The sequence below is a fragment of the Juglans regia genome, chromosome 4 (genome assembly GCF_001411555.2).
Source record: "Juglans regia cultivar Chandler chromosome 4, Walnut 2.0, whole genome shotgun sequence".
NCBI lineage: Eukaryota > Viridiplantae > Streptophyta > Magnoliopsida > Fagales > Juglandaceae > Juglans > Juglans regia.
In genome coordinates this window covers 31,150,009-31,174,826 of record NC_049904.1, presented here as the reverse complement: position 1 = coordinate 31,174,826, position 24,818 = coordinate 31,150,009, and the positions used below count along the sequence as shown (strand labels likewise).

At 37.8% G+C, this 24,818-nt stretch overlaps 1 protein-coding gene across 1 annotated transcript in view; it reads right to left on the bottom strand.

Moving 5' to 3' along the window:
* The window catches only part of LOC108995228 (ferredoxin-dependent glutamate synthase, chloroplastic-like), a 29,103-nt gene extending 4,717 nt beyond the window's left edge, over nt 1–24,386 (bottom strand). Inside the window, exons 1-22 of the mRNA XM_018970753.2 lie at nt 23,936–24,386; nt 21,970–22,282; nt 21,288–21,730; nt 21,051–21,182; nt 20,311–20,409; nt 19,764–19,834; nt 19,138–19,234; nt 18,568–18,660; nt 16,337–16,482; nt 14,957–15,116; nt 6,253–6,363; nt 5,875–6,090; nt 5,306–5,463; nt 4,528–4,657; nt 3,667–3,725; nt 3,370–3,475; nt 2,584–2,680; nt 2,103–2,218; nt 1,651–1,848; nt 1,377–1,487; nt 918–1,157; nt 736–834 (exon numbers count right to left, since the gene is read on the bottom strand). Of these exons, the coding sequence (XP_018826298.2) occupies nt 736–834; nt 918–1,157; nt 1,377–1,487; nt 1,651–1,848; nt 2,103–2,218; nt 2,584–2,680; nt 3,370–3,475; nt 3,667–3,725; nt 4,528–4,657; nt 5,306–5,463; nt 5,875–6,090; nt 6,253–6,363; nt 14,957–15,116; nt 16,337–16,482; nt 18,568–18,660; nt 19,138–19,234; nt 19,764–19,834; nt 20,311–20,409; nt 21,051–21,182; nt 21,288–21,730; nt 21,970–22,282; nt 23,936–24,232 (3,492 nt within the window). The 5' untranslated portion in view covers nt 24,233–24,386. The remainder of the gene's footprint in view (nt 1–735; nt 835–917; nt 1,158–1,376; nt 1,488–1,650; nt 1,849–2,102; nt 2,219–2,583; nt 2,681–3,369; nt 3,476–3,666; nt 3,726–4,527; nt 4,658–5,305; nt 5,464–5,874; nt 6,091–6,252; nt 6,364–14,956; nt 15,117–16,336; nt 16,483–18,567; nt 18,661–19,137; nt 19,235–19,763; nt 19,835–20,310; nt 20,410–21,050; nt 21,183–21,287; nt 21,731–21,969; nt 22,283–23,935) is intronic.
* Nucleotides 24,387–24,818: the final 432 nt, after the last annotated feature.

Sequence of the window (24,818 nt, the reverse complement as noted above, 5' to 3'; positions counted from 1 at the left end):
AAATAGAGCATAGTTTTTAATTATTATTTTTTTCTATTGGCACCGGGTGTCTAGGAACATCGTCCCGACTAATCCCAAGAGTGCACAGACCCTCGGCAAGGAGTTTCCCGCAAGTGTACCTTGGGTAATTCAAGAAGAAAATCTCCCAATACGATGGCCCCTAGAGATTGTTTGCACCCAAGGGGATTTGAACTTTAGACCTGGAGGAGCATGCCCCCAAGCCCAAGGCCTTACCACTTGAGCCAACCCCAAGGGGTTAGGTTTTTAATTAAAAAATTAAGAAGTCTTAAGCCAATATAGATGATCATAGAATTCTCTTCGCAAAATCGTCTCTCAAATGCTACAGGGCTAACTTGTACTAGCATACTGCCTATGACATAAGTCTGATGCAGAAAATAGAATATTAAGTTTATGATATCTCCATAATGAATATACAATGGAGAAACAATGCTGCAGAAATTTAACACAGCTCACTGCTTAGTATGAAAAATAAAGGCCATGTAGGGAGGACGGTCCAGAGTTAAGAGCCATTACATTCATGATACCATGGTCCATCTATGTCTGGATGACTGCTCACACCAGCTCCCACTTCACTAGCTTTCTAGAATTAAAAAACTTTTGCTCTTTTTCTTTTTTGTGCTAGTTGGATGTATAAGGTTGTATATTTCCCGCATACTAGGGTTGAGCCCTTCTGCACTTTTAGTACAATTTCATTACTAATGAAAAAATAAATACCTGTACGATATCAGCATTACCCTTTGCAACCCCAGAAGCAACAGTACCGATTCCAGCTTCTGCCACTAGCTTTACTGACACCTTAGCCTTAGGATTAACCTATTCATTCAGTAGACATTAGTTATCATTCCTATGGGAGTGCTAGGTATGTCTGTCTTACCAAATATGCAGCTGATAATCACCTGATGAAGGTCAAAGATCAACTGTGCAAGATCCTCTATAGAATAAATGTCATGGTGTGGTGGTGGAGAAATAAGTGGTACCCCAGGTTTAGAATTTCTCAACCTTGCAATATATGCACTAACTTTTTTTCCAGGCAGTTGGCCACCCTCGCCAGGCTTTGCACCTTGCGCAATTTTGATTTCCAATTGACTAGCATTGACCAAGAATGTTGGAGTGACCCCAAAACGTCCTGAAGCAACCTGAAGATGGAGTGGTAACTTTAGTAAAGCAACATTTATTTAAATATATACTAGGAAGCTAAACTCCTAACCAATTAAAAAAGACAGAACAGCATCATGCCTAAGACTAAAAAGATAAATATGCAGATGTTGGACCACAGTGCTAAAAAATAACATAGTTAGATCATGGAAACCATGAAGTTATGAACTTGTTCCGAGGCAAAAGATCAATGAAGTCACCTGCTTGATAGCACTTGTAGCTGTATCTCCATTTTGAAGACCTTTGAGATGAGGCAGTGTTGGAGAGTACCCATCAACAACATCTGTAAGTGGTCTCCAGCGAATGGGATCCTGGATGTTAAAAAATAAAAAATAAAATAAAATAATAAAATTGAGTATTTGGAAAATTTCTAATTACATCTCAAATTGACAGAATGGAACTACGAGGGAACAAAAATGATATGTTTGAAGAAGATTGTGCATTACAACCAACTAATGGGAGAGAGCGAACTACCTCACCACCTTCTCCTGAATTTGATCTTCCACCCAATCTATTCATTGCAATGGCAATCGCTTCATGGGTTTCTCTTGAAATAGCTCCAAGCGACATCCCACCAGTGCAAAACCGTTGAACAATAGATGCAGCAGGTTCGACCTTTCCCACAGGAATTGGAGTACGATCACTTTTGAACTCAAGAAGGTCACGAAGAACCTATGTCAAGTTACAAGATTAAGGTAAACTTAAACAAAATGCTGATTTTAAATAATTTTAGAAAATTCCCAAAATAAAAGAGAAATAATAAAAGATTAGGTGTTCATGACTTCCTGTCCTTAATCTATCGATCCTAGAATGTATTTAGGTGTTCTTTTGTATAGCTTCTGTGTACACAGGCTATGCCTATTTCATTCGTATCAATAAAATCTACCTCTTATAAAATAAAAAATAAAAGACTAGGTGGCACTAACATTTACAGGTCGGTTGGCCAAATGTTGCTGATAAACTGAAAAGGCACTTTCACTCTTTTGGCGAACAGCTTTGTGTAGTAACTTTGACATCTCAGGGTTGTTTCCATGATACTCCCCTTACAAAAATAAAAATAAAAAGAAAATAAATCAAGTACGAATAGGCTTCAGAATTTTCTTAGGTTAGAGGTAAAAGCAGAAAAATAGTTTTAATTTTTAACCCACAGTATAGACTTTGAAAGAAATTCTATGATTGAGGTACAACATTGTATCATTCCAATTAAGAGCAATAATATTTTGTGCAAATTGCAACTGAAGGCCAGCATATCTTTTCTCTCACACACACACACACATGTTTATACATGTATGTATCATGTATGTGTATGTACACACACACACACACACATATATATATTTAAAAATCAGTGGTAATAAGTTCTTGGATAGTATAACACATTTGATTACGAGTAATAAGAAGCAATACCTCCTGGTCTGAATTGTATAAATCCAAAATTTTCAAGCCTTTTAGCCGTATCCTCAGAGAAAGCCTTCACCCAAAACGATAAAGTCTCCCTTGCCAGCTGCAAAAAGGAGGAATTAAAAAAAAAAGAAAAAAAAAAAAAGAGAGGAAACTAATGGCATAGAAGCCAACAGAACAATGCACCACCATACCTGAGTTGAAAGATTAAAGTTCGGGACAAAAGTAGTTACATTGTGATGGTATAAACTATGGCTATAAGTGCAGTCGTTATGCTAATGTGCAAACTAGCAGTAGTTGTATTTTACAATTTTGTGAAAGTAAGCCATCTACAAACTGATGTAACTGTACCAAGTCGTAACCTCTCAAGAACCTTGTTTCCCTGCTCTCTAGTTTTCAAAGAGAATTACATATGCTCACAATGCAGTATTTGTAGAGAGAGTGCAGATTCGCAGAATACTGTAATGCAATTTCATTTTTCATGGCATTAACACTTCTCTGATTCCTACTGCGGTGATTCTCATCCCCCAGAACTGAATCTTTTCTATTTGTATTTAACATTTTATATAATTGGGACTCTTCACAGCATAATGTAGATTAATTACATTTTACATGAATAAACGAATTTCTTTGTTTTTCCTGAAGACAATCCAGGTTTCATGATCGTAAATGGGTTCTAGAAATATGATTGATGAATTGATTTCCTGGATAATTGCAATATATGCATGTTCCTGTAGTGGTAATTATGTCGAATTTCAAGGCCAAGTGCTTCATTTAAGTTGTGTTCCATACCTCATCAAAAGTTAATCCACCAATATTTGAAACACTGCCACAAAATGCAAGATCAACAATCTCCTTCCCTAGTCCATAAATCTCAAATATCTGTGCACCACAATAACTAGATACCAAAAAATGGTAAGTATATTTGCCAGGCCCAACACGATCAGAGCAAACATAAACAACAAACTTAAAACGTAAAGAGACCTATTAAAAAGGGGGAAACAATGTAACAGATAATAAATCATACAGGAATGGTAAATGTATTATCCAAAAAAAAAAGGATAAAAATAATGAAGAAGTAGTTCATACCTCGAAAGCAATGAGATGCCCATTTTGGAAAGAATTTTGAGAAGACCAGAATTAACAGCCTGAAATGGTAAGGAGCAACCAATATAAGATATTAGCCAATGGGACAGACCAAGAATTTAACATTTTCCATTGCAGCCACAGATACAGAGGAGGTGGACAAGTGTTGTGGTAAGCCATTACATCAAGGTCTTAAAATAAAGCAAATCATCAAACTTCCCAATGCCTAGAAACTTCATAGAAAATTCAAAGAGGGATTTTGATTACATTTTCCTTCAAAACCCTTAATATACCAGATGTTCAGTCTGAACATTTCCACACTGTGTCCTTTAGACTATTATTGAGTGTGTGTGTGTGTGTACAGGTGAGCATGTTCCACTATCTCTCTGCTAAGTCTATATGTTTTAAGTTTGACAATTATAAAATTTTGAACTGTAATATAACATCTTTAAGACATCAAGGTATAGCACCAAGCAAGTTAAGATTAATCATTAAGACATCAAGGTATAGCACAAAACACAATCATAACTTGTTTAAATGCATATTGCATCAAAGTGTTACACCTAGTTCTCCTCAGAAAACACAGGCAATTATATTAAAAATGTTTTCCTTTTGTCAAATCAGCACTGAAAATTTCCAAGAAAACCAATGTAAACGGCATAAGAACAAAAATTCTATGTTGAATTTCACAAGAATTAACAAAATATATTTCTTCTTATGTTTTTCTTACACATTTAACATGTGTCTGAATTGAACTTAGCCACAAATATAATGTGGATGTATAACATATAATGTATTTCTTCTCTTGACATACATAAAAAAATGTGCATCACAAAATATTCCTTCAGATATTAACGTACTGACCTTACAAAAGTTCTTTTGAGCCTGCTCAATTGTTACGGTAGGCATCTTTCCATTCCTCATCAAATTTACGGTTTTATTACTCAGACGCCATTGCCGGCAAGTCTCCAATGCTAAGTATGGGCATACAGCACTGAAAAATTATTTCAGGGCAATAAAATTTAAGCATTTCCAGGATGAGAAAGTTCAACGCAAGCAAGAAGTTCGATAAATGGAAGCTGTGGAAGAGCACAAGAAAAATAAAAACTCCGATTAAGATGGATGCAGAACCCTCCAAGGCCCCTCCATAAAACAATTATGACCAACGATTTAGTGAATGAAATATGGGAATTGTTAACAAGCATTAACATATCCTTAATACAAGTATAAAAACTAGCACGCATAGGCGATACCAAGACACTGCCAAAATTGTTTACTGATAAAAAAACATGTAAAATGCCTGCACTGATGGGAAAATTAATACCAAGACACTGCCAAAATGTATTTTTGTCCCCATACCTCATTTATTTACGTTCAAGGAAGTGTTCCTACATCTATTGAAAATACACCGGTTCATTTTATGTGCCTACTTTAACACAGAAGTTGAATGAATCCATTTGCGAGTAAACACCTTACTTTGTTCATTTACGACAGAAAAGAATCATGTTCCAGAGTAATTGCATCAGATCAGACAAAATACTGCTCAAGAAAATATGATGAAAATTGGTTTCACAGTTTCCACCATAAAAAAACTAGGTAAAAAAGAGCCAAAATATAAAATTTTCACAAAAAGAAAAATGACCTTGCACCATATCCAATCAAACAAGCAAACTGATGGGTGCTGAAGCACTGAGCAGTGTCAACTACAATAGATGCGGACATCCGCAAGCCATTCTGAATAAGATGCTGATGAACAGAACCAACAGCAAGAAGTATTGGAACTGCAGGACGAGTTGGTTCCTGGAAGATGAGGAAAAGAGCACATCACTAAAAATAGGTGAAACAACCGTCAAAAAGTCAACTTGCATGCATAAAGGAGAAGATGATAGTGCAAACATATCAAAGAAGAAACGACAACGTTGCCCACAAGTTACATAAATAAATGTACTGATATTCACAAGCACAAACAAGAGAGAGAGAGAGAGAGAGATATCTATGTACGGTGAAATGGTAATTCCATGAATAACTTGCAATATTGGTTATAAAGCCACATAAATTTAATCAACAGATGCTGGACAGAATATTTTAGAAACATAAAACACTAGCAGTGAACCCAGAATGTTATTATTCGATGATCATTTAATAAAATATATGTTGCGTCAGATTGAGTTTATGTATGAATTAAAACATAGAGGGAGGCTGCACTGTTACCAGCACATCAGAGCGGTCAGAGAGAACAAGCAGTTGGGAACCATTTCGAACAGCTTCATCAGCAGCTTCACAAAGCTTCTTTAGCGTTTTTTTCAAGGAACCATCAAGCCCTTTACGAATATCAAAAAATGTTGGCAGAATTTGGCATTTTAAATGGGGATCCTTCAGCAAAAACTCAAGCTCCCCTTCATTCAGTATGGGACTAGACAATATAACCTACCCAAAAGGAAAAAACTTATTAGGCACAGTACAAAATATGAAAATTGAAAGTATTACATAAGATCTGTTATTAATAAACTTAATAAAACTCATTTCAAAATAAGCATTACATAGACAATTAAATATGGTAGTGATGGACAAAGATATATCCTAACAGACCTGCTTAGCATTTTCAGGTCCAACCTCCAATATATTTCTTCGCTTCCCAATATTGACTTCAAGAGACATGACTAATCCTTCTCGAAGGGGGTCAATGGCTGGGTTTGTAACCTAAAAGTACACAAGTGAATAACTGAGAAAAAAAGTTTAAATATGAAATTAACATCAAGTTTTGTCAAAAAGCTATTTTTCAAGCTGAAATTCTTAAAGTGATAGCAAAGAAACACCACATTTTAAAATTATTTTTATAAAATGATCCAATGTTCTTATAAAATGATTTTTATAAGAACCTTAAGTAGAAATTAAAAAAATAACAAAAAGGAACCTTAAGTAGAAGAGAAGTTCAAAAAGAAATTGATTCGTTTAACAAAATCAGTCTAGATTGCCTCTCAAATAGGTAACATTCAAGAGAAGGCATGTGGGTGGGTGGGGGAAGGCAGAATGGGGTTTGGATTTGGCACAAAATGTTGAACAGAAAGTGGCAAGCTGCAGAACTGCATCTATCTCATACAATCCCACCACATCCTGATCCAGTGCAATCACTTAGCTGTTGACTGCAAGGTCCAACATGCCCACACAATTGTCAGCGGGATATGTGCTGGCCAGACAGCATATGACTTCCCTTCTTTAGGTGTACATATATGGCATGTATTTATAGCTGTACAGACCTTGTAATTAGTCATAGTTTCCTTATTTAGAGAGATTCTATTGCTGTAAATGGCTTGATTCTAGCCTTGTAATGTGCACGGCAGTGCCTTTATAATGAAAAGAAATCCTCACAAATGAGGTATTCAATCTAGTTGACATGGTTTCAGAGCCATCACTTAGAAATCCTCTCGGTTCTTTCTCACGAGAAATTTTTTTCGTAGGTGGGTGACCGTTTTGACACTGTTGGCACTTTCTATGAGTTTTTTGGTTGTGGCTGGGCTGCGACATATTTATTCGTTGGTGGGTGACATTTTTGACACTGTCGGCACTTTCTGTGAGGTTTTTGGTTGTCGCTGGGCAGGGATCTCAATGATCTCATTTTTTTGGTTGTCGGCATTTTCTGTGAAGATTTTTGGTTGTTGGCATCCTTCTTTTGGTTGGTTGCGGTTATGTCAGCATCCTCTGTTTAGCTTTCTGGTGGTTGGCACACATCTGGTGGCTCAGTTTGCAGGTGCTAGGCTTCTGTCAGCACATTCTGTGGTGATTGGGCAGGTATTCTTCTTGGCTGGACTTGTGTTTTTTTCTTTTACGAGCATCATGTCTTCAGACTCCTTTGCTGTGAAATTCACGGGTAAGAACTATTCTGCCTGGGAAGTTCAATTTCGCTTATTTGTTATGGGGAAAGAGTAATGGGGTCATATAGATGGTAGTGATCCCGCTCCTACTGAGCTTCCTGAGTTGGCTCAAGGGAAGATCAAAGATGCTAGGGTGATGACATGGATTTTAGGATCTGTTGATCCTCTTATTGTTCTCAATCTGAGGTCATATAAGACTGATAAATCTATGTGGGAGTACTTAAGGAAAGTGTGTAATCAGGACAATTCTGCCCGGCGTTTTACAGTTGGAGTACGAAATCGCCAGTTACACTCAGGGCAATCTCTCCATTCAAAATTATTTTTCTAGGTTTCATAATCTCTGGGGAGAATTTGCTGACATGATTTATGCCAAGGTACTGGAAGACTCTCTCTCTGTTGTGCAGGAAGTTCATGAACAAAGCAAATGAGATCAGTTTTTAATGAAGTTACGACCTGAATTTGAGGCCACTTGCTCCAATTTGATGAATCGTGATCCATAATCTTCTTTGGATGTTTGTTTTGGAGAGTTACTTTGTGAGGAATAGCGTCTTACCACACAGGCCACTTACTAGCAAGACAAAATGATACCAAATGTAGACTGTAGTGGCTTATGCTGCTCACAGTAAAGGCAAGGGACGAGACATGCGAAAAGTTCAATGTTTTAGATGCAAGGACTACAACCATATTGCTACTCAATGTGCGCGGAAATCTTGCAACTACTGTAAGAAGCTGGGGCATATTATCAAAGAATGTCTTATTCATCCCCAAAATTGTCAAGCTAATGCTTATCAGGCTACTGCAGGTCCTTCTTCTTCCACTAATTCTGTTATTGCTGGTGATGCATCTGCTCTCCTAAGATGGTCCAGCAGATGATTATTTCAGCCTTTTCTGCCTTAGGGCTCCAAGGTAACAGTCCACTACCATCATTATCTTGGCTTGTTGATTCTAGTGCGTCTAATCACATGACTAGTTCTTCCGCGACTCTTAGCAATGTTCGGACTTATAATGGATCGTCGCACATTCAGATTGCTAATAGTAGTGTAACGCCCTAATGGAAGGCCCAAACCACATGGTCTATACTTCAAAAGGACTAGTCAATGATACAATTGAAATCTCATTGGAACCTTATAAAGAGCAAGAACTTCTCATTCCCAAGCAATGTGGGATCTCATACACCACCTACCCTTATCCATATCATATGGGGTATCACAATCTATCCCCCTTAAATTCTCAATGAACTTTCGGGCCTGTCCATTGCAGGTGGCACGGCGCAAGTCCCACATTTCTGGTTGGGATAGTCTCTGATACTATTTGTAACACCCCAATGGAAGGCCTAAACCACATGGCTTATACTCCAAAAGAACTAGTCAATGATACAATTGGAGCCTTATTGAAACCTTATAAAGAGCAAGAACTTTTCTTTCTCAAGCAATGTGGGATCTCATATACCACCTACCCTTATCCATATCATATGAGATATCACAATCTCCAAACCACATGACCTATAATCCAAAAAGACTAGTCAATGATACAATTGGAGTCCCATTGGAACCTTATAAAGAACAAGAAATTCTCCTTCCCAAATAATGTGGAATCTCATACACCACCTACCCTTATTCATATCTTATGGGGTATCACAAGTAGTCAGTTACCCATTCATGCTATGGGTGATATTAATTCCACAGTTAGAGATGTTTTTGTATCTCCTAAGCTTTCTACTAGTCTCATATCAGTAGGACAGTTGGTTGATAACAACTGTGATGTTCATTTTTCTCATGATGGTTGCCTTGTGCAAGATCAGGTGTCGGGGAAGATACTCGCAAAGGGGCCTAAAGTTGGATGATTGTTTCCTCTACATTTCTCCATTCATGCTGTTATTTCTTTAGCTTATACAATTGTAAACAATAAGGGTGAAATATGGCACAAACGGTTGAGTCATCCTAACTCTGTTGTTTTATCTCATTTAGTAAACTCTGATTTGTTGGGCAATAAGGATCAATTTTCATCTCATCTTTCTTTTGATAACTCCACATGCAAATTAGGTAAAAGTAAGTCTCTTTAATTTCCCTCTCATGGTAGTCATGCTGAACGTTGTTTTGATTTGATTCATAATGACGTGTGGGGAATTTTTCCTGTTATTTTTTTTTTATAAGTAATAAATTATTTCATTGATAAAGAAAGTAGGCATAACCCAGGTACACTGGAAGTATACATGTGAATACACCTATTTACGAACTAGAAACAGTTACAAGGAAATCATGGAAGCTGAGGCCATTCAAATCTAGAGCAATGGCCCACAAAAAAAAAGTCTTCCAGAAAAAATTCCTAAACTCTTCCATGGAGCTCTCATGATCCTCAAAAAGCCTCTCGTTTCTTTCACACCAAAACATACAAATGGGAGTCATCTTCCACATAACCTTGATCTATGGTGTTCCAGTGATCCCTCTCCAGCTTGCTAACAGTTCCACCACCCTACCCGGCATTACCCAAGCTATTCTCATTTTGCTGAAGAAATAACTCCAAATATCTCAAGTAAAATCACAATGTAAGAGTAGATGGTCCGTCGTTTCACCACTATTTCTGCACAAACAGCACAAGTCTGTAATGATAAGGCCACGACGTCTAAGATTATCTATGGTCATAATCTTCCCTAGAGCTGCTGTCCAAACAAAGAATGCTGTCTTGGTTGGTGCTTTACTCCTCCATATGGTCTTCCATGGAAAATTATGCCTTTGTTGCATAGTAATAGTCATAGAAGGAGCCTTCCCTTTCCTAGAGGGTCTCCATTCCAACGAATCTTCAGTTGTGGCCGCAATAGAAGTGTTGTACAGCAAGTTCAGAAACTCCACCAAACAAGTCACTTCCCAATCATGAGCATCCCGAGTAAGGCTAAGATTCCACTCCTGTGAACCTTGGTTAATTACCCGCAAATCAGCCACCATAGCTTCCTTCTCCCTTGCAATACTGAAAATTGTGGGATAAGCCTCTTCAAGGCCGTGTCTCCCACCCACACATCCTTCCAAAAGCTGATCCTACTCCCATCCCCCAAACACAACCAAGTATTACTAGCAAAGGAGCACCAACCTTTCCGTATATACTTCCATAGCCCCACTCCATAAGACCCCCTACCTTCTTTAGAAACCCAACCCCCTCGTTCACGACCATACTTCATGTCAATCACCCCTTCCCATAAGGCTCCCCTCTCATTGTTATAATGCCACAACCATTTACCTAACAAGGCCTTATTAAAATCTCTCACATTCCTAAACCCCAAGCCACCATCCCTCAAAGGAGAACATACCTTGTCCCACCCCACCAGGTGGAATTTAAATTCATCTCCTATCCACTCCATAAAAAGTTCCGTTGAATTTTCTCCATTCTAGTTGCAATGCTTACAGGAATAGGAAATAAAGATAAGTAGTATGTGGGAAAGTTGAATAAAGTACTTTTGATAAGAGTGAACGCCCCCCTTTAGATAAATACAATATTTTCCTGTTATTTCACATGCAAATTATAAATACTTTATCACTTTCATTGATGATTATACCAAGTATACTTGATTTATTTTCTTCGTTCTAAATCTAAGATTTCTCTGTCTTTCAAAAATTCATCACCTATGTTGAGACTCAATTTTCTTCAGGGATCAAAATTTTAAGGTCTGATTCAGGTGGCGAATATATGTCTCGTGAGTTTCATAATTTTCTCCAACAAAAATGCATTATTTATTAGTGTTCTTGTACTTATACACCTCAGCAAAATGATGTTGCTGAATGTAAGAATAGACATTTTGTAACGCCCCAATGGAATGTCCAAAACACATGGCCTATACTCCAAAAGGACTAGTCAATGATACAATTAGAGCTCCATTAGAACCTTATAAAGAGCAAGAACTTCTCCTTCCCAAGCAATATGGGATCCCATACACCACCTACTCATATCCATATCATATGGGGGTATCACAATCTACCCCCCTTAAATTCTCGACGTCCTCGTCAGGCCTGTCCATTGTAGGTGGCACGGCTCAAGTCCCACATTTCTGGTTGGGATAGGCTCTGATACCATTTGTAACGCCCCAATGGAAGGCCCAAACCACATGGTCTATGCTCCAAAAAGACTAGTCAATGATACAATTAGAGTCCCATTAGAACCTTATAAAGAGCAAGGACTTCTCCTTCCCAAGCAATGTGGGATCCCATACACCACCTACTCATATCCATATCATATGGGGGTATCACACATTTGTTGGATGTTGTTCGTACGTTGTTGCTTCAATCTTCTGTTTCGCCTAAATTCTGGGTCGAGGCCTTGTCTACTGTAGTTTATTTAATTAATAGATTGCATTCTAGTGTCTTGAATTTTGAAACTCCTTACTTTCGTCTTTATCATCAGCATCATAGTTATCTTGATATGCATACTTTTGGTTGTGTATGTTTTGTTCATTTACCATCCCATGAATGTCATAAATTATCTGATCAATCTGTTAAGTGCGCTTTTATGGGTTATAGTGTTTCACACAAAGGCTATGCTTGCTATGATCCATGCTCTAACATATTTCATATCTCCAGTCATGTTGTTTTCTTTGAAAATCAATCGTTCTTTTCTACTCATGTTGAGTCTTTGCCTGAGATGTTATTTTGCCACATTTTGATGACTTGATTCCTTCCCTTGACCGATACCAACCTGGACTTATGTATGAAAGACGACAACCAACTTTGCCCCTTATTGAGCCCGATCCGCCATCTAAACCTGCTCAGACTATATCTTCTTTGGGTGATCCAGACTCCCACTCCATTCCTCGATGTTCGACCAGAGTATCTCATCCCCCTGATTGGTATGGTTTTTCGCATACCTCTTTCCATGCTATTTTATCTTCCATTCCCATCTTGTCAGGTTATTCCAATGCTATTAAAAATGAATGTTGGCATGAGGCAATGGCTGAAGAACTTCGGGCTCTCCAAGACAACCACACATGGGATGTTTTTCCTTGTCCTGCTATTGTTAAAGCCATCGCTTGCAAATGGGTTTATTCAATCAAGCTACGTTCTGACGGGACTCTGGGTCGATATAAGGCAGGGTTGGTTGCACTTGGCAATAGACAAGAGTATGGGGTGGACTATGAGGAGATTTTTGCTCCGGTTGCCAAGTAGACTACAGTGCGGATTGTCCTTTCTGTTGCTACATCCCAAGGTTGGCCCCTTTATCAAATGGATGTCAAAAATGTCTTTCTTCACGGTGACCTCAAAGAAGAGATCTACATGACCATCCCACCTGGTTTGCCGTCCTCTTTTTCCTCGGATGTCTGTAAGTGGAAACACTCGTTATATAGGCTGAAACAAGCTCCCCGAACATGGTTTGATAAATTTAGATCAACCTTGCTTCAGTTTTCCTTTAAGCAGAGTCAAAATGACTCCTCTCTGTTTCTCTACAAGACATCCACGGGTATTGTTCTTCTTCTAGTTTATGTTGATGATATTGTTATTAATGGGACGGATTCCGCCTTGATTACCCGATTGCAGTAGCATCTTTAGGCCTCGATTCATATGAAGGATCTTGGTCCTCTTACGTACTTCTTGGGGTTGGAAGCTCATATTAATCCATCCGGCATCTTTCTGAATCAACATAAATACACTCATTATTTGATTACTTTGGCTGGCCTTCAGGATACTTCTTCTGTGGATACTCCTCTGGAAGTAAACACGAAGTATCATCATGAGGAGGGTGATCTCCTTTCTAACCTGAACTATTTGACTATTAGTCGACCTGATATTTCATTCGTTGTCCAGCAGGTTAGTCAGTTCATGCAGGCTCCACATCATCTACATTTAGTTGTTGTTCGTCGCATTATTCGATATCTTTGAGGGTCCCCTAGCTGTGGTTTGTTCTTCCCTATTGGGACTTCTCTTCGGCTTGTCGCTTACAGCGATACTAATTGGGCTAGATGTCCTGATTCGCAACGATCTGTCACGGGTTGGTGCATGTTTCTTGCTGACTCTTTGATATCTTGAAAGAGTAAGAAATAGGATCGTGTCTCTAAATCTTCCACTGAATCCGAATACCGTGCGATGTCGGTTGCTTGTTCTGAGATTCTCTAACTTCGTGGGCTCCTAGCTGAGATTGGTTGTGCTCAATCAGACCCTACTCCTTTCCATGCTGAAAATACTAGTGCCATTCAGATTGCTGCCAATCTCTTTTTTCATAAACGTACAAAACACATTGAGGTGGACTGTGGACACTTGTATTATTTCTCTCCCTCGTATTTCCACTGACCTCCAGATAGCTTATGTGTTTACAAAGGCCATGACACGACAATGTCATCAGTTTCTAGTGGGCAAATTGATGCATCTTGACCAACCAGTATCAATTTGAGGGGAGATGTGTGATACCCCATAAGATATGGATAAGGGTAGGTGGTATATGGGATCCCACATTGTTTGGGAATGAGAATTTATAGCTCATTATAAGGTTCCAATGAGGCTCCAATTGTATCATTGACTAATTCTTTTGGAGTATAGGCCATGTGGTTTAGGCCTTCCATTGGGACGTTACAGGATGTCAGCGGGATATGTGTTGGCCAGACATCATACGACTTCCCTTCTTTAGGTGTACATATATGGCATGTATTTATAGCTGCACAGACCTTGTAATTAGTCATAGTTTCCTTATTTAGACAGATCTTGTAATTAGTCATAGTTTCCTTATTTAGAGAGATTCTATTGCTGTAAATGGCTTGATTCTAGCCTTGTAATGTGCACGGCGGTGCCTTTATAATGAAAAGAAATCCTCACAAAATGAGATATTCAATCCAGTTGACAACAATGTCAATCCCAAATCATTTAAATGCTGGGCTCTATGATCATTCCAGGTCAAATGCCCTCAAACAGGTTGAACATTATTATGTGTACACATTCCTGCGCTCATACTCTAGAGTGGTGGCAAGCAAAGAACAAGCAGGCACAGGAATAAGAGCACGCAGCACTGTGACTATAGAAGAAATAAGGCAGGCCAAATCTTTAAGTTCTACACAATTATCCAAAAAAATGATATTTTGATTCACTTAGTTTGAATCATATGAACTCAAACTGCTTAAAGAGAAATGGGAGACAAGATCTGTTAAAGGTAAAATATCCTGTTAGATAGCCTAAACTCAACAAAAGCATAACAAAGTTTCAAACTCACTCTCAAGTGCACCACCAAGAAAATTAAAGTGGATTACAACTCAAAGAATACAACATTTTATGTTGTGGGAAAAGGATTTAAAAAACTTAAAAAAATACTAGCAATGAACGTCTCATCTTTCCAGATCCAACATGGGGATACCAGGACTCTGTCCTGCCCTCCCTCACACCCATGTATCCACAGAAAAGTAAACTCATATAATAACGTACAAGTTCATCCAGAGTTTGAGATAAATAGTAGCAAACCTGTGCAAACCGTTGCTTAAAATAATCATAAAGCATGTGTGGCTTCTGGGACAATATTGCCAATGGAATGTCATCACCCATGCAAAATGTAGGCTCCTTCCCTTGTGCAGCCATAGTTTCAATAACCATTTGAACATCTTCACTCGAGTAACCAAAAGCCCTGGTCCCATCAAATAAAAAGTAACTAAGCGCCAATCAAGATGGTGACAATCATCACCAATCGATCTAGATATATACAACAACAACAACAAGAAGATACTTTCATGAAAAATCCATCCATCTCATGTCCTAAATGCAATTTAATCAACTACTTTATAACACTCAAACATACTAGAAGTAAACAAAGACAAGTTTGGGTGCACAGATCATTGTGTAACATACATTCATAGATTTTCACCCACATCACAGGTTAATCAGTGTACTAAAGTATTATGCATATATTCGTGGGTAACACACTGACATCAAGTTCCAGTATGGAAGTTGGCAAAAAATTCATTCCCTCCTCATCTCACCATCACCTCACAGAATAGTGAGCAGCATGTTTAAACAACTTCATCCAAAACACAGGTTAATCAATACAGAGAAAATGTTTCTTAGGAAATAAAGTTAATCTTGGTCATTAAGCCTCTTTTCTTTATTTATTAATATAAGTACTCACACATTATTGCAGGAGATATTTTCCAGGCAGAAATCATTGCACAGAGAGTTTTTTTTTTTAATTAATAAGAATTTTATTGCCAAGAATAGGCACAGCCCAAGTACACTGGAACTATACAAAGGAAATACCTACTACACACTAGAAAGCAGGAAACTACGACAATTGGAGAGTTTGCAAACAACATGATACCAGAGCGGTTCCAAACCTAGATAAAAAAGGCATATGATCAAAGCTGAAGGCCAGGAGATTTTATTGCAAGCTTACCATTTTTTGCACGCATCAAGTTGCTTTAATAAATTTGTTCCTCAATTGGCATCACCTTGGTTTCTCATTAAGTGAACCAAGGATCGAATCCCCCTTCCCCCAGGTATCAAAAAATAAATAAATTTGTTCCTCAATGTATTTATTTGATCCACAGTTTTGGAAACCAGGATGATTTCTTTCATTCAAAGGAAGAATGGAAAAGAATTCATAATCACAACACTATTTTTATGATCAGAACCAAGATGCAGTCCTTTGAGACACATTGATCAGCAATGAGAGCTTTGGCTAGATATCAGATATCTTAACAAAACATGCCCAGCATCTACTGCACACAATGCTTCAGCAGAGAAATACGTGTCTTAACAGCATTTAAGAAATTAGCATACCCAACATCTATTGCACAACAATGCTATAATATCAGGGGCATCTCTAAACAATTAAATAAATAGAACACTCACTGTTGGTGCCTTAGTATTGCATCATTATCCCTTCCTGTTGCTGATAGGAATTTCACAGGCTTCAAGGATTGCAAGTTTTCCTTGACCCACTTTCCATATGGATTAGACAAGGCTACTCGCTTTTTCACCTCTGTATTCTCATAAACCTGGAATTGAAAATGTTTAAGATGTATGGTAAGCCTTTAAAGCACAGATCAATGAAATCTGGTTCAGCCTTTAGGAAAAAGGTGTCAACAATTGGGACAGCAATTAAAATGGAAAAATGAGAAATACTATTAGCCCGCAGCTTCTCATGATCAGAGGTCATGAAGTACTCAAAATGTGAACAGGCACCAAAAGTAGCATGCAAGTGAAGGTCAGTATAAACACTTTTTTTTATGAAGTTTTTTTCAGAAGGAAAACAATGTTATTAAAAGCACAAAAGGAGATGCAACACAAGCAACACTTCAAAACTTCTAAGGCTCGTCAAGAATCTTGATAGGAGTCTTCTAGCAACAGCAGCAACCAGTATTCTACACGGGGCTCCATGAAAACTATGAACAATATGGGAGATACAGGGTCCCCTTATCTCGAGCCTCGTGAGTAGCTAAAGAAGCCAAAGGCTGATTGATCCATTAATCAGAAAAGTACAATTCAAATGTCACCCCTCTAGGCAGATGGCATGGAAATCACAAATAAAGAAAGCTCTGTTTCATAATGTTTCAGTATGGATGTCTTCTTTTAATGACTAAAATAAGTTTTATACAAGTAACTAAGATCTTATTAAAAGCACAAGGGGACAAGATCCAAAGAAACAGGAAGCATACAAGAGATAGCACCCATCTTGGGATATATAAGGAAATCACACATGCATAAAATAGTGGTGTTTTGGGTTGTATAGACTGAGTTTGGATTCTGGGCCTTGAATAGCTCTTTTTTTGTTCCCACCCATGTTTGAACCCATTTTGGGCCACCTTATGCATGATGGGAACCCCTCCATTTAAAGGCTAACACCCATACTGAATTTGGACCATAATTATGAGCCTTGGATGTTTTTTAAACAACTCGTGTGTGGTTCGATTGTTACAGGACCCATAAGCATGGATCGTCAGGATCAATGCTGATTGGGTCGGAAGAAAGACCTGACCATCTCCTTTGGGCTACCACACGTGGCGTGTGACTTGGGCTGAAAACCCATGCTTCCTCATCTTAAATCCAACTGCATTTAACACCTGACCTCCTCCTCCTCTAAACAATAGAGCACACTGACGAGAGCTATGGTCAAAAAGAATCCACTGCCATTCCTTACAGGCCGCTTTGGCAATTCACTAACATAGTGTATGATCTCAGCTTCATATTCCTCGTTTGCTCCCCTATCGGCAAAATTTTGGATTCCTCCAGAGCCAAAAACCTCCCATGCTTGTTGGAGAAACGTTGGTAAAGAAAGACCCTGTTCCCAACTCTGGATGATTTTACAAGCTTTTATTCCGCCTTACAAAGATCCTCCAATGTGCTCAAGAGCCACCCCATGCTGACCTTCCCTAAAAACACTGATCTAAGACCTCTAATCTGCTCAACTATTCGAAGAATGAGACTCTTTCCTACAGTACAAACTGAAAAATCAACTCTGAGTTGACTTCACAGTTTACCCAAACCACATATAGTATACAGACTGAAACCTTAACAATTTTGATTACTCACAGTTCACATAATTGTTTATTCTTTTTTACTAGAACTATAACCTCTTATAGCACAGGAACTAAAAGAAATTCTTGCTCAACCCAATAATTCTGAAACTGTTTTAATGGTTAGAAATCTTTTGATAGGGACCAGATTTGAGTTACAAACTTTTCTAAATTTGACATGAATTGTGAAAGAAACTCACAAAGCCACACATAAATATGAACAAAAATGAATAACCAAATAGGATCCAAGCAGGTAACAATACAGAATATGCTGACATTTTCTATGGAAGAAGATGACCCGTTAAGGGAACCATCCAGAAGTTCTCAAAAATACATTACTTAAAAAAATTTCAAATGAATGGCAACAAAAAATATCGGGAGTGTTTATGTAAGTAATCTCTGATAGCTGCACTAGGTGGTTTTAAAAACTTAAAAATTCCTCAAACTTGATCATTTGGTAATTGACCAGCTGCATTCGATGCTCAATAGACAGCCATTATAAATAAATCTGATACTAAAAATCTTGGAAAGACACTGAGCAAAACCAAAATGCAATTGCGTACAAACCTGGCCACTGGTTAAATCAACAGTAATCATCATCCCTGGACCTAGACGGCCTTTCATTATAATTTTTGACTCATCCATTGGTAGGACACCAACCTAAATAAGAAAAGAAAGGAAAGATTATTATTTCAATCATATATTAACCTTTTTTCAGACAAGTTGAGATATATTCTTGTCAACAGTAAAGCAACAAGGAACAATGTGAGTTGTTGTTTGACTGAAAAACAATGTAATTTATAAGGCAACCCCTAGATGGCCTGAGATAACAGATGACCCAGCAAAAAGAGCCAACTCTTAGTAAATTATTGTCTACGAAGCCAAGGAATTCTAAAAGCCAAACTAAAGGCTGATCCCCAGTATCAAAATATAAGCCAGGACTAAGTTCCAATTATCCCAACCCTTTGAAAATATATTGATCATAAAGATAATTTTACTTATAACAGAGAAGCCCGGTTTTTTAATTTCTCCCAGACCCAAGTCAAGCCTAAACACGAGAATCCAAAGAACAGCTGGATTTCTTCTCCATCCATCCAAATATTAAAAAAATAAATCGGTGAAATATGCAGAACACACCTCAGATGCCACGTAGACAACATTATCTGATGTCCGCCAATACCTAGCTGGGCGAAGTCCATTACGATCAAGACATGCACCAACTGTTTTTCCATCACTGTTCCATGAATTAGAATAGCAATAATCAGCAAAAATAGCAAGTTTAAAAAATAGCTAACTAAGAATATCAAAGAGAATGCAAATAAAATGATAAGTCATCATTTTTTTCAAGAATTAGGACAGAAAAGTTAACAATCACAGAGCAGTTACAAGAGCAAAATAGCCGAGTTGTATTTTTTCTTTTTCTAGATAGGTGTCTCTCTTGTATACTTCCTATGCACTCGGGTTGTGCCTTTTGTACTTTTTTAATAAAGATTATGTTCCTTACACACACACATAAAAAGCAAATAGCTGAATTGCCAAGATGGATCATGCCTCAATTTGGTGGTATTCATGAAAACTTCTAGTCTTGATTGCACAATGTCTTTCTGGAACGTAAATCGACTCAAAAGTATGAATCAGTTAATGTTTCACCTCAGTTATAGAAGAGTTAGTTACTGGATTTTATAACGTGAACATTGTCCAGAACCATGAACCATAAGAGTCACCAACAAGAGAACTGCAGGTCCTGGTTTTGGAAGTGTTACCTGAATAGTAGTAAAGCAGGTCCATCCCATGCTTCCATCTGACCCTTGTAGTAGTCATAAAAAGCAACCACCTAAGGAAACATAAAAGTTTGAGTATATTGAAGAGGGAGAACCCAAAGAGATTAAACGAAGTGGTAATCGAGTAAACGAATTGGTCAAAAATCTTAGAGACTAGATTCAAGTTATTTGATTTTAAGTTGTAAGAAGTAAATTGAAGAGGGAGACAAGAAAGAGCATGCTGATTGAGTAGTGGGAGATATAGCGGCCAAGGATCCTGCAGAAAATAAGACCTAAAATAGAGCTAGATAGTGAAAAAAAGGACCAGGATAGTTGACCCAGCAGGCAAAAATAACTTTTATACTTTGCTCAGTTAATTTGGCATGGGGGGAAAACATAGAACAAATTTGAAAACCACCAAATGATTGGTGGTAATCAGGACATAATGTCATCATATAAAGTGGAAGGAAATAGATAATGCAGTATAAAAGGATTTTTTTGTGAATATGTGTTCAAACCTAGAGGGAGTGTAGATTGTCAGCACAAATACCTCAGGATATTTGATCATAAGAGTTGGATGATTCTTGTATGCCTCTGGGACAAGAATCATTAGAGCTTCCTCAGGAGTACGTCCACTCCTCATCAAGAACTGGACAGAATATAAAGAAAGAATTAGTATCAGGCTAAGAAAAAAAACTAGTCAAACCTAATAGAGATACAAGAAGGTCAAAAGAATAAATCAATTACATAAATCATGTAAGTTCTATCAATGATAAATGCTGATAAATAAAGAAGTAGGCCATAAGCCATAAGAGTTAATGTTTCAAAGAAGAATATGACAGGAGAAAATCCTCCAGCAGCTTATGAATGTACCAAACTATCATGAAAAACGTGTTTTGATCAAAGATTCACTTCAACATGGATCATCATTAAAAACACACTCTTTCAGGCACAAATAAGGAACTGACAAATCAGCATATAATAATAGAAATATTTCAAAATTAAAAGCAGCTCTGGTTATTTTTAGGGAGGGAGGGGGAATATCATACTTTTAAAGATTTACAAATAGATTTTTTTTTTTAATAGATGTGCTTACTTGCTAAGATGGCAGCCTATTATAACTTACAAACTTGAAGTTTTTAGAAATAAACTCCACCAAGAGAAAATATCTTCTGAAAGAAGATTCGATTTCTCATATTTTTTAATTTTTAATTATTCAATTCAAATGAGTCACCATCAACAAGGGCTCCTATGACATTATTAAAACAATGATACATGTGAAGCTCATACTTCTGCTGCACTATCAAGATTTGCAGAGTCTGATGCCTTTGAGTTACCATATGGACAAATCTCATTTTCACGCCCATGCCATACAGGTGACTTCAACGAGGATTCTCGAGATTGCATCCAGTTCAAGTTACCCTGAACAAAAGTTCAGTGTCAAAACAAAGAAACTTTAAGTCTAACTCATGTAAGCAGTTGCAGCATAGCATTACAGACAACTCCCAAGGCTATACAAATATTAACCTGTATGGTATTTATTTCTCCGTTGTGTCCAAGTAATCTCATAGGTTGTGCAAGAGGCCATCTGGGACTAGTGTTTGTGCTGTACCTCCGATGATAAATGGCAAAAGGGGATTTATAAAGGTCATTTTGAAGGTCAGAATAAAATAACCCAAGAACTTCAGAGCGAAGCATTCCCTTGTAAACTATCGTCTGATTGGACAAAGAACAGAAATAAAGCTCATTTCCCCAAATTTCTGAGCTCGCTGCTCTTTCGATCAACTTTCGGCAGATGTACAGTTCCCGTTCAATGTTGTCAACATTGTCTTCTTTGACAACTTTAACAAACACCTGTTGTATGTTGGGCATGGTTTCTTTTGCATAGTAACCAACTATAGATGTATTCACAGGAACAGGCCTCCATCCAAGCACCTCGAGACCCTCTTGTCTAAAAGTATTTACAATAACTACAGAAGCAATTAGGATTAACCATTAATTAACAGATTACATGTATAAATTGAGCATTTACCACACTAATGGATAAGAACATAAATCCATTTTGTCCCTGGCACAATTGTTTATATTAACAGAATAATTTCATGGGAATTGAGGAATATTCTGAAACACTACGAGCTTCAAATGCTTGTATCAGAAGACAAAAAAAAATAAGTCAAGCACACTTGATCCAAACTATTTAAACAATCACCTTTTTTGGCTTCTTCCAATAGGTCGTTATCTTTGGGGAGGAAAACCATTCCAACGCCAGTATGCAACTTATGAAAGGAACCAATCCCTTGTGTGTTCGCCCAGTTGTTAAATAGATCCCACGGAATTGAAGTCATCAATCCTGAACCGTCACCAGAGTCATTATCTGCTCCACAACCCCCACGATGTTCCATACAGCTAAGAGCTGTAAGAGCATCCTTAATTATCTCATAAGATTCTTTGTTTTCCAAATTGGCAATAAATCCAACTCCACAAGCTCCTCTTTCTGATATTATATCATCCAAGTTTGCAACCTGCAGAACAAGAAAACTAGATCATGTTACTTATAAAAAAACTAGATCATGTAGACAGATTGAACCCATGCAGCAGTTCATCTCACAAGAACATGAAATATTGTAGCCGAGCAAAATTCAATGCCAACTCCAAGTCTGACCACAAAATGTACATAGATTGCCTAGCACATCAAGATTATTGCATCGTTTATCCATTATAAGGTTCTCAAATACTGAGAAAAGTGATAATGTAATTCTAGGATTGTCCTGTTTTACTGTTTGGAGCAGCCATGGAAGAAAGATACACATACCTTTTTAATAAAATTTTGCTTATAATCCATGCACCCATATGAAAAATACCATCATTTTGTTGCAATGGTTAAACTAGCTTAAAAATTAACTAAGGGCATCAGACTGCACGTACGTTATCCTTGTTGGCCTACTAATGACTTGTCATGAACTTATAAAGTTGGAATTCCTAGAACACACTGATCTGAACACGAACTTACAAAATCAGAATCGAGTATAGGAGGGTGGTGAATGAGACATTGCCTAGAAGGGAAAATTTCTTGATGTTCATCATGATTCTCAAATATGCCATTTCTAATATTGACAAGACCTTTTAGAGCATAAGCCCATATGTGACTTGGGTTTTTCTTGGATCATTACAGATAGTATTATAATTGGATTGTAATACCCTAGATTGAGTATAGGAGGGTGGTGAACGGGATACCATATTCTCTGAGATAGAGGTTCTTGAGCTTTTTATTAATTTTAAGGACTCCAATTGTAACACTACTAATCTTTTTGGAATGTATGCCCAAATGTGATTTGGATTTTCCTTGGATCATTTACACATAATATACTTTTTGATAGAAGTGCTTGATTGAGACCTAGAATAAGTCGGACCTCAAAAACAATAAAATTACTTTGACACTCTCAAGGCACTGTTTGATTGATATCAAAGGAAGAACGTTCTTTTCAGGGCTGACTGCAGAACTCTAAGGCGAAAGTGCTACAACGATAAGACTGCAGAGACTACTATGAAGTACTCCCAGAATGCACATCGCTGACCCTAACTACTTTCTAAGAATCCATAAAGTTGATCCAAATTAATTAGTAGAGTTGAGTTGTATATATCCTACGCACAAATATTGTCGCTCGAGTTTAGATTCTAAGAAAGCAACAAGAGATCTTCCAAATGCCAACCAGACAGTACCGATATGTAGGTCTCAAGAAACAATCATATCCACTACTCAGCACCGTAGTGCATCTCAACTCTCAAAGGACACTATATCCAGCATGAAATTGTGAGTTATTTTATTATAGGAGAGAGTGCTGGGGACAAAACAAAACAAAACATGATAAATAAATAAACTCTTGAGGGCGCGTTTGGTTCCGTTTGCGAGATAAGTTTTGCATTCTAATGAAAACGACGCGAAGCTGCTTTTTCCGAAACTCACTTCCAAACGACGTGTTTTGTGGACGCATCAACAAATGAAGTTCGTGGAGTAATTGATTCCATATCACCGGAAAGTTATCTCAGCGTTTTTTTTTTTAGTTTCTCTGAAAACGAAACCCAAACACGTTCTCCGAGGCATCACTTGCAAGAATCATACATACAACAATCCAAGCAAAAGTTCAGAAGGACTCAAGTCTCGTTAAAACTCGCACCTTCGGTCTCAAATCAGGAGGAGCATCCGGTTCATCATGCAAGGCAGAGTTGCTAAGTCCAAGATCGAGAACAGCTTTGAACGCCGAAGACGTCGTCGCCAGAAAATGCGGGAAGCTCCTCGCTCCGGAAGACGCTCCAAATTTCCGCCTCGTCCGCTTCGGTTTGCAATACAATCCGACGAAGTCAACGAACAAGCGTCCATCATTTGACGCCGCGAGAAACGGAGGAGGCTGAGTGACGGAGCGACCATTGGAGTGGAGGAGCTGAGAAATGGGAGAGACTGACCCCAGAGCCATAGAGAGAGAGAGAGAGAGAGTGTCGGTATGTGTGAGTGGGATATTACGAGCGAGAGAGAGGATCAGGTGTGGTCGTGTGGAGAAGGGAATGTGGGGATGTGTACAAGATAAAAGACAGAAGTGGAGCTGCCAGGCTCTCACACACGCCTCTGCCGTCTACGACCTTTCTCTCTCGTAGTCTCTCTTCGTTTTCTTTTTCCTTCGCGTTTGATGTTTACATTCCACGACGCCACAGTTTCAGAGCTTCTACTAACTGTGTCGCGGTCCACGCTTTTACTCTGCAACTGTTAGTTTTATGATTTTACACACCATATATATATATATATATATATATATATATATATATAATATACACAAAATTCTATACATCATATTATCATCTTACTTTCATCTCATTAAGTAAAATTGTGACACATTTATCATCATTGAATGATTATTTATTAAATGCATCTTTATCATCTTTTTTTTTCTCTGGAATGCATCTTTATCATCTAATGATAATAAATGTGCTATATCTTACTATGATTAAAATATGATGAAAATGTGATGTATAACATTACTCATATATATGTATGTATGTATATAT